Consider the following 10,360-nt stretch of genomic DNA (forward strand, 5'->3'; position numbering starts at 1 on the left):
GCCTTTCCTTAAGAAATTTAAGGATGATATAAATATAAATTGTACTTTTTGCACAGCATAACCTGAACCAAACCATTAACCATCTTTTCTGGCATTGTCAGTTCTCTTTATATTGACATATTTTTTTAATGCACATCTTATATTCAGATTATTTACCTATACGATGTAAGGAAAAGGCATAAAACAATTGATCATTGTAGTCAAGTTCTATATAAATGTAAGTTTACAAGCCAAAGGCCTCTTTTAAGTTTTTTACTATTTCTGTTTTCTATTCATGAACATCCACTACATTCAAGCCATAGCTTAATGAGTTGATACAAAGCTAGGGCTGGATGGGTGTGTTAAGGGGTAGTTAGACGGGAGTTATAGACAGTATATAAGTATGTATATATAATTAAATTATTAATTTTTTGCTTCTCCCCTTTAACTTTTTCTCTTTGCTTGTAAGATATTTGTATATCATAAATGTCAAGACTTATGCACAAGTGCTTTTAATAAAAATATATGAAACAAGGCACTTCCCAATGAGTTGATACAAAGCTAATTAAGCCTATCAGCTCCACAAAACTCTATTTGTCAGTATGGCAATGTTTACAAAATGGTGTAGTCCAGCGACTTTCGCAGCAGGAGCTTGAGTGATGCGTTTTATGTCACTGCTAAGAAAGGACAACAGCAACGGTGCACTATGATTTCCTGCATGGTTTCAGCACAATTTCAGTTCTGTCTCAAATCGTAGGCATATCTCCTTGATCTGCTAGCTGCCTGCCCCCAGAATACACTGTGAAAAAGCCGTTCTCGGGAGACAACACAGGGGTCGTAAACGTAAAACAAACACTAGGGCACAGGCTGTGCACCAAAATACAACAAACCACGTTCCAGCCAATCACCTTGGGGGAGGGGGGAGGAACAGTGAGCACTGAGCAGTGTTGATTGAGTAGCTGCTGGATAGCTGGACGGCGCCGTGAACTACGACTCAATTCGATATATTTTGGAAAATGGCTGAGGCACGACCAAAGAAAAGACGCTCGGAGGAATATATGGCGAGAAGAAGAGAGATTGAGAAGGAGCGAACGAAGACCCGGATTTACATTGGGGAATCGATCCAAAAGTGGCGAGAACTCCGCTGGCAGAAGGGCTTCCAGTCCGATGCACAGCTGGCTAAGTTCTTACTGGACAGGTAGGTAAAGTCAAGATTGGTTGTTGTAAATGCATGAACACTTGAGCCCTCGTGCCAATAAAAAGTCATTATTTTCCAAAGTTATTCCCATGAGAGCGAAGCTACAAAGTTGTGGTAACTATACTGGTTGTACTGGCTAATGTAGTTATTATCGAGCAGCTAACAGCTAGCTTTGAAGTACATCCAACGAACTCATATTGGCACTTGTTTGTTTTCACGTGTAGCACAGGGTGATAGAGAAAGACATCTCTATGGCTCTGGTGTAGCACAAATCCACCCTCTATTTCCATGCGCGTTCATGAGTTTGCTCTGTTTTGTTTGTCAATGTTATTTACTTGAAACGTCAACAGAAGTGACGTCATGCAGGAACTCATAGTGCACCTTTCAGCTTAAAAACATGGCTGAAAACCCGAAGAAGCGCCCACGAAATGTTTCAGTCAGTGATTGTACTGCTAAGAAAAGACCTACACGTTCAGCAGAAGGTCTAAAATCCAAAAAAGAAAGTGACGAAAGGCGAAGAAAAACACGGGTAACCATTGGTGTGGCTTTTCCTATTTGGAGAGCGCTGAAAAAAGAAAAGGGACTGAGGTCAGACACGGATGTTGCCTTACTGCTCTTGAACAGGTTAGTAATGGGTTTTGTAACGTAATAGGCATTATTGGTATTTCATTTGGGTGGAGAAGGGGTGGGTATGCTGCTCTATCACCGAAGGCTTGCGGCATGTGGATGCGCGACATTGTTGTCATTAGGGATGACAGAAACTGCGCACTAACTTCACGACTTTCTTAGTTACCCATAACCACGGGTGTATTGCTCTGTCCATAAACAAAACCTCATTATAATACATCCATGCACATAACAACCTGCGGACTGATGGAATTGGGACCACAGATATAGAACATGTATCTATGATTGGGACGGTATGCCGGGAGCATAGGCCGGGAGTAACGTCACATCCGGATGTGCCGTTTATGCGCGCTCCCGAGTGCGTGCCTTGCTTCTCTTCTTCAGCGCAGACAGTGTGCAAAACAACTAATGTTAGCTTAGAAATGGAGTCCGCTAACATCAACGACCGGCACCCACCACAATACAAATTAGGTCAACACTTAAGAAAAAGAGTTCTTTCTAAAGAAGCCCTTTTGTCCAAACGTGAAAATGACCGACGTCGGTCGAAAACTAGGGTCAATCTCGGCAGAGCATTCCGTTCATGGAGGGAGCTTGGTTTGTGCTTGAGGATCAAATCCGACTCCGCGCTGGCTTTCTTCCTATTGAACAGGTAACGTTAAGCACTATGCTCCGGATCCTGACTGCAGTTCACTTTACGGTCCTGTGTCATTAATAACGAGGATTTACTGAAATTACCATAGAATTACCATTACCATATGGAAATTACACACATGACGATGACTTTAAATTCCAAAGAGAAAACATTCCAAATCATTCTTGCCAGTTTGAGTGTTTAAAGGTGCAATATGTAACGTTAATATATTTACTGTAATAAATCCAAAAATGACCACAATATGTCAGATATTAAGGAAACAAAAAATGTCTGTCTGTTTTTTGGCCTGTGTGTTGGTATCAACTACCCATTTTGACAGCCAGGCAGGGTTGCCAGATATACCTGTAAAAACGTAAACCCAGCGCGCTACAGCTGTAATACAGACATGGAAGCAGCAAACAAACGAACAGGATCAACTGAGAGAGATTCTACCCGACCTAAAGAAAAACTCTGGCATGTTTCTAACAGTTGCATGACCATAGACGTAACAAAACCTGGGTAAATATTGGAGATGTATTTGAAAGACGGAGACAGCTTAGAGCCCAAAAGGACACAGAGTTGGCTAATTTCCTCCTGAACAGGTAAGCAATAGCTTCAGGCTAATTTATCACAGCTACAAGGGACGGGCATTTTATGTCATTTCAACATTTGTGATCTCACATTAAATTATACCGCTAGAGTACCCAAGTTGGTTACTCGCAAAAACAAATTGAGACACAGCCAGTAAAGTGATCCCGACTGGTCCTGGCTAACACCGCCATGCTAACACGCCATAACTGCTAACGTTACCGGAGGACCAGGCAAGTAGGCCACGGCTGTTTACAACGTGTAGTTCTACTACTTCTACTTCTACTACGCCCTGCTTTAACACAACACTCTACAGAAGACCTAGGCAATGCTTTGGTCACATCACGCATGGATTACTGCAATGCTATCCTGGCTGTTATCCCCAACAAACTCATCCACCCTCTCCAACTCATCCAGAACACTGCTCCACAGATTATTACACGTTCAAAGTCCACTGAACACATCACTCCTTTGCTATTTTAACTACACTGGCTCCCTGTTTTTACAAAGGATCAACTTCAAAATATTACTATTGATATTTAAAGCTCTTCACAATTTATCTCACAGATGTCTTTCACACCTACACTGCCTCTCCCTCCCTGCGGTCCTCATCAGCAGGTCTACTCGCACCAGCCATCAAGCTTAGTAGAGTGGGTGCCAGAGCTTCCTCTTATGCTGCACCATAACTTTTGCAACTCCCTCCCTCCTCCATTTTTTTTCTTAAAAAACTTTGATGTTTTCGAATTTTGTTGCTTACCGAAAGAAGAACAGAGTTCACATGCCGTCAGGCAATTATCCTGGATATGTACTTTTGTTGATCCAGACTAGTGTTATAATGTGTGAGGTAAAACTTACTCTAATGTAGGGTAGAAATGTGTTAACGATCTCATTTAGTGTGCTGCCATATACTGTTACGTGTCCATTTGAATAAGCTCACTGCCTTTTATGATTGTAGTTATCTTCGGAAGTCAGAGAATCGTCCCGAACAACCAGCCATTGAAGAGAGTTCTTCAACTGAATCCTGGTGAGATGTTTTATTTTTAGTACCACTTTATTCTAAGTGTCTGACAACATTATGGAAAGGATCCCTATGGAGATAGTCCCTCTTTTTTTTTTTAAGAGTAAAATCTTCTTTTTTTTAACACAAGAAACAGCTCAGAAATCGCTATCGCTAAACCCACCAGACTCCATTTAAATAAACAATACATGGCGTGTATGGAGCCAGCCTGTTTCTACATATAAATCGGCAAAGTGTGTTAATTTCAACCAAATCAGAGTGGCGATTTTTGGAAAAGTAGAAAGACAAACCCAAGACAGCTTTTTATGGTTTTATTTCTGTCGACTTTGTTTTGATGCTAAAATTGCTGTTTATTTACATGGAGTCTGGTGGGTTTGGCAATAGCAATATCGTTAGTTTCTGTTTAAAACAAGCAGTTGTGTTGACTAGGGTTATGCCGATGGACGATATCATCGCCCAATCAGAAATTCAAAGTCAAATGTGTTGGTGTGCAAAGCGCCGCAACAATCACAACAACCATGGATTGCTGTTGTAGCCAACAACTGGAAACTTTATACATTGTTCGTCTGCTATTTCATCACGAAATTCACTTCTGAGACTTTTTTATGTGAGAAATCAAACATGGGCAGTTTTACGAAAATTGATGGCTAATTGCAAATTTGGTCTGACTGTGTCAGATTTCAGAAGCTCCACAGTCTGACGTGACAGCCGGCCGGTGCCTGCCGGGGTCGCTGCCTTGCCGGTCGGCCTGTCTACCTTCACAGACCCGCTGTGAGCTGGCTGGAGCTCTATCCGGAGACTCGTGGACAAGAGGCGTTTAGTTCCCCGATCGTTTGTTCAAATAACACAGCACACATATCCATTATAAGATTAACTGGAACCTGTGGTTTTTCAGAGTTATAATTCTCCACAAGAGATTGCGGGTGTAAGGTAACAAGCTCGCTGACCGGGCTGTCACTCACACACATCGGCCATGGAGTAGGCAGAGGAGAGGGAGGGCAGCGTCTGACAGGGCAGAGAGATACCCGTCTCCCTTTACAGTCTTGTAAATAAATTATAATATGTATATTAGAGCTGTCAGTCTTCCTCTATCATAGGCGCAGATTTATGTTTTCCTCCGTGGGTGCTCACGGGCGCATGTCCTTTTAAAAAATTAAAAAAAAAGAGTAGTCAAATAATGTTTGCATTTGAACCTTAGGAAATGGACAGCAGCCGACACGAACACACACGCCTATTAACTCAATAATAAAGCCATAAAGTAGGCTATCTTTCACCTCAGGACAGCGCCACTTCTCACAAATACAGATAGGATTGGAGATGAGAAGTTTAACTGACACGTAACCGCGATCAGCGCTCGCACGCTCCACTTAGCAACAACTGCAATGTTTAATTTTAAATGAATGTAGCCTACTGGCACACATGGATGCTCAGTATTTTCATCGGTGCCTATAATACCATTCAAATTTTATTTGTTAATTCGTTTTTTAAGTAGAAAGAAATATTGATGTAAAGAGATGTAGTAGGAGACATCTACTGGATATTGCCCAACCCTAGTGTTGACGTAAATTTAGGTGCACAATTCCCTAATAACTTACAGTGGCACTCATAAGTTTATGAACCCATGCTAAAGTTGACTAAAAAGAGGAATGAAAAAATCATCTTTTGGAAATTGATCTTAATGCCTTAATTAAAAAAATGAGGAAAAATCCAACCTCTAAGGACACGCATTTTCTTTGTGAATGAATAATGTATGGTAAATAAATAAATGTTCTTCCTTAAAATACAGGGGGCATAAGTAAGTACACCCCTATGTTAAATTCCCATAGAGGCAGGCAGATTTTTATTTTTAAAGGCCAGTTATTTCATGGATCCAGGATACTATGCATCCTGATAAAGTTCCCTTGGCCTTTGGAATTAAAATAGCCCCACATCATCACATACCCTTCACCATACCTAGAGATTGGCATGGTTTTATTTCAGTTAGCCTAATAGCTGGTTTGATTTGCATTGAGAGATGATTTTTTGCAGCGATCTTGCTTAATACTGAACCAATGTAAAAGATAGTTTTCCCCATTAGTCACTTGGACACAAAGACATAGGAAATGTCAGGCAATTATCCTGGAAATGTACTTCCGCTGATCCAGACTAGTGTTGTCATAACTGATTATAATGTGTGAGTTAAAACGCTAACTTAGTGTAGAAATGTGTTTACGGTCTCATTTAGTGTGCTGCCATATACTGTAATGTTGCGTGTCCATTTGAATAAGCTCACTGCCATGTTTTATGATTGTAGTTATCTTCGGGAGTCAGAGAATCGTCCCGAGCAACCAGCCATTGAAGAGAGTTCGTCAACTGAATCCAGGTGAGATGTCTTATTTTTAGTACCACTTTCCAGTGGTGAAATATACAGTATACCTATACATTTACTCAAGTATTGTACTTAAAAGGGCTGTACTCGATATTTAAAAAAAGGGGGTCAGGGATTGCCTCCACTCAGCTCTCACAACAACCTGTGGTATTGCTACTTTTACTTAAGTAAAAGATCTGAGTACTTCTTTCACCACTGCCACTTCCTCATGGTGGTGCTTACATTAATTACTGCCTACACTCACATTGTAGCTTTTTGTACTTTCTATGTCATTTTGAACTAATTATGAATATTAGTATGACATGTTAATTCCACAACCTGTTGAAATACACACATGCAATGGTAGATTTTAATGTATACCCCTGTGCTTCTGTTTATTTAGTGAAAGTGTGCATGAAGAATACCCGCTTATGTGTTCACAAAATGAAGTAGAGCAAGAAACTTGCGCTGCTCCTTCTGTCCAGTCATCTGAAAATGGAAAGGTATGTGATGTAATGTGACTCTGACACATCTCCCATTCAAACGATTTGTCACTTAATCGATCCACAGAAAACAAATGTGCCAATTTTCAGTTAACCGTTTCCTTCAATTTTTCAAGTAAAAACACCAAACGTCAACCCACTTTTCCTATGTTTTTTTGTCTAAGGGACTGTTTGGAACAACAATCAAGAAATTGCATCCACAAAAGCCACCAGACTCCATGTAAATAAACAGTAATTTTAGCGTCGTAAAATAGAATGAATTCAAAGTCGACAGAAACAAAATAAAACTATGAAAAGCCGTTTTGGGTCGTCTTTCCACTTTTCCACCATCACAGCTCTAGTTTCGGTTGAAATTTACACATAGTTTACCAGTTTACATGTGAAAATATGTTGGATCTATACACGCTAAAAGTATTTCTTTCAGAGCTGTTCCTGGTTAAACAAAAAGGTCTTAAAGAGGTTTTAAAAAGGCCTAGCTCTGTAGGGATCCTTTCCATAATGTTGTCACACTTATTAATATTAATAATAATAATAATGTAAGCCTTTCAGTAGAAAAGAAAATCACTTTCAGTGGACCAAATTGACGATGCACATTTTCCCCATAGGTTACATTGCAGCCCGGTCTGTGGCTGCCGGTTACAGCGTTCACGCTGAATACTGGACCAATTTCACTGATTGTTGTTCCTATCAGTCACTTACACACAAACATAGGAACATAGGGTCCAGGTAGTTACCCTTTTTAATGAGTGGATTTGATACATGTATTTGTTCTTATACTACTGTAAACTTTAAAATCTTGTTTTGAACTGCTGGTTGGGCAAAACAAACAGTTTTAGTATGTCACCTTACACCATGGGAACTTGAAACAGCCATTTTCTGTACTATAATAATTACTTTAATGTAATACTTTATAGTCTAAAAGGATTAATCCATTCATTTTATAAAATATTCACCAGATTAATAATGAAAGTTAACATGTGTTGCAGTGGACAGTTTAAATTTGAGCATTTGAGGATTGATAAAGGTGGATGTCCTCACTGAAAAATCCTGCCCAAAGCAGTATGCATGATATGTTGTTTATTTGCTTTTTACTCTTTAGCATAGATACACAGAAGACGTGAACAATTAGTTCAACCAAGTTCAACCAGTTATGAATGGCCTTCACCACCCACCCTCTCCTCCTCGGTGAACAAACAGTTTTCACCTCTGTATCACATTGATGTGATGCTACTAGCTGATACATTTTAATGTGTTCTTTTTTTGTAATCATATTATAAAATATATTTATTTATATTTCATTTTAAAAATGATGTCATTTGTGAAGCTGTAGTGTATTAAATGTGCTATGTAAATTAAATTGTGCCTGTTTTTAACTAAGTGGTGTGCTGATGGGTTGCTGTTCCTTATCCCCTCTTGACATCAAGGAGTCAGGAAAAAAAGATGCTGCTTGTCAAAGACCGAAAAGTCAAGAAGAGCGGACAACAGCCAGCCAGTCCGAAAATAAAGAAAATAGAGGTGAGTCGCCTTCACGTAAAGCGAAAGCAAAGTCCTTCTCCAGCCAAAATAAATCTAAAGATTGGAAGCAATTGGTAACAGGAAAAGTGAAGTAATAACTGATATCGGTGTAAAATGGATCCACACACAGATATTCAAGAAGACGAGCATGAAGAATTCAGTACCTCATTAAGTGTTGGCGATGGACGCTACCTGGTGGATTTGGGGAGGTATGCTGATGACACCAATAATTAATACCAACAACCACGATCAATTTTGAAGCTTTTGTTGTTAAAATTGACCTGTAACCTCCGTTCTTATTAAGATTTCCTCAATCTGTTACTCCCATTAACAGAACCCGTTGAAATAAGAGCTGGCTAATATCCACGCATCTTTTCTGACTCCCTCAGCTCGTCCGAGTTCGTCGTTGATGAAGAGTGCATCCTTCAGCTGTTCAAGTCATGCCGGGAATGCAACAGACAATGTACAGTTAGAAAACGTGTCACCGGTCTAAAGCTCGTGGTCAACCAGGCGTGCTGTTTCTGTCAAAGCCACTCTAAATGGACTAACCTGCCCGATGACGACGACGGCGATCTCCAGATAAATGGAAAACAAACAGCACATGAACAGACCAAATCAGCCAAGCAGTAATGCTAGTTGTGTCATGTCTACAGTGACGCTCCAAGCAGACATTGGTTCTACGGAGTTTATGTTGAAGCAGGAATATGTTCCAGTTTTGTTTTGCGACCTGTGACACAGTGGACTAAGCAGCTGGACTTCTGTTTATTATGCTGCTCCTCTGTACTGTCCCAGCGCTGTCGTCAACAGCGCTGTATGTTTTTACACTTTATTTCCTGTTGCCATCCCACACCTCGGAGAAGCATCTGGTGCGAGCGGGAGGGTGGTTGCCTCAGCTTGCAATATCTCTGTTGACATCCTGCATAGCACAGCAAGTAAGTGATTGTAAAGGCAAAGATGGTTCCCTGAGGAAAGGTGGACCGTTCTTTTCTTTCCAGGGAAAACCTTTTTTCAAATTTTTTTTTACTTCGAGACGTCAATCTTTTGATCTGTGTTCATGCTCGTGCCGATATGTAGTTTCCCAGCACGCAGATGCTCAAACAAGGATTGTTGTCAAATAATCAAGCAATATTGAACCGTGTTTTAATGACTCATCCTATTCATTACTAGTTGTTAAACTCAAGACCCCATCTGCATGAATGAGAATTACAGATAATGTGATATAGATAGATATCACATTAGAATGTGATATCTGGTAATGCACGGTAATACAGCAAAAACTTGCAGGATTGAAATGCCATCACATTTGGAGTTAGTCGGGCTCGCATTGTGATCGGATCTTGGCCAGGTGTAAATGCTATGTGTAAAGCTTGACTATATTCTAAAAACTGCCCAGCAAGTTAAAAACTCACCGAACTCTCCCTGCAAAAAAAAACTACAAATATTAACAGTAAGTCCTCCCTTTCAAAAAGTGAATTTCAGCTGTCCATCAGTGGTGTATCTTTCCTTGACCTGGGACAAGTCAGCCATGCCCAACTAATTTGAATATTGAGATTGGCTCATGCTTATTAATACTAGATGCAAATAGGGCCCATAGTTCAAGCTTAAATACTCATGTGAGTCAAGATAATTAGAAAATGCATTACCGTTTAGGATTTTCTGTCCATAACATCCATAATCAAATTGAAACGCCTTGTTTTATCATTTGAGGCTCAGCTGCAGCTAATCTGAAACTAGCATTCAATTAGGACAGGTAAACCTCTTTTTCTCTTCAATTTCAGACTTGATTTGATCTTTATGCCTTTTGAATTCTAAATTTCAGCCTTCACGTTATCTTGTTGACTTTATATGCTTTTCATACTTTGGTCAAGTGTATCAGCCTGAACCTTAATAAAATACTAAAACAGTAACTTGTACATCATGCAAATAACTTTTAACCTTTTAACTGTGACCCATT

The 10,360-nt window shown here is 39.9% G+C and overlaps 1 protein-coding gene across 4 annotated transcripts; it reads left to right on the forward strand.

Annotated features, from left to right (window-relative positions):
* The first annotated feature begins 890 nt into the window (after window positions 1-890).
* LOC144536383 (uncharacterized) lies at window positions 891-10,313 on the forward strand. 4 transcript variants are annotated; one of them, XM_078279502.1, is made up of 7 exons: window positions 891-1,177; window positions 3,979-4,047; window positions 6,335-6,403; window positions 6,792-6,891; window positions 8,316-8,406; window positions 8,537-8,615; window positions 8,796-10,313. In XM_078279502.1, exons 1-7 carry the CDS (start codon window positions 996-998, stop codon window positions 9,034-9,036), a joined length of 831 nt encoding a protein of 276 aa, XP_078135628.1. In that variant the 5' UTR covers window positions 891-995; the 3' UTR covers window positions 9,037-10,313. The 4 variants fall into 4 exon arrangements, with proteins under 4 accessions (XP_078135628.1, XP_078135618.1, XP_078135637.1 ...); XM_078279492.1 differs by lacking the exon at window positions 891-1,177 and adding an exon at window positions 1,215-1,801; XM_078279511.1 differs by lacking the exon at window positions 891-1,177 and adding an exon at window positions 1,876-2,453 and having other exon boundaries at window positions 8,741-8,830.
* The last annotated feature ends 47 nt before the right edge of the window (window positions 10,314-10,360 follow it).

Source organism: Sander vitreus, chromosome 2 (assembly GCF_031162955.1).
Source record: "Sander vitreus isolate 19-12246 chromosome 2, sanVit1, whole genome shotgun sequence".
Taxonomy (NCBI): Eukaryota; Metazoa; Chordata; class Actinopteri; order Perciformes; family Percidae; genus Sander; species Sander vitreus.

What these genes read in the sequence shown, in the direction of transcription:
- LOC144536383 (XM_078279484.1), top strand. Translation starts at nt 2,086, where the DNA reads ATGATTGGGACGGTATGCCGGGAGCATAGGCCGGGAGTAACGTCACAT. An exon ending in GCTTTCTTCCTATTGAACAG is followed by an intron (nt 2,454 to 3,978) that starts GTAACGTTAAGC and finishes TTATGATTGTAG; the next exon opens with TTATCTTCGGAAGTCAGAGA. An exon ending in AGTTCTTCAACTGAATCCTG is followed by an intron (nt 4,048 to 6,334) that starts GTGAGATGTTTT and finishes TTATGATTGTAG; the next exon opens with TTATCTTCGGGAGTCAGAGA.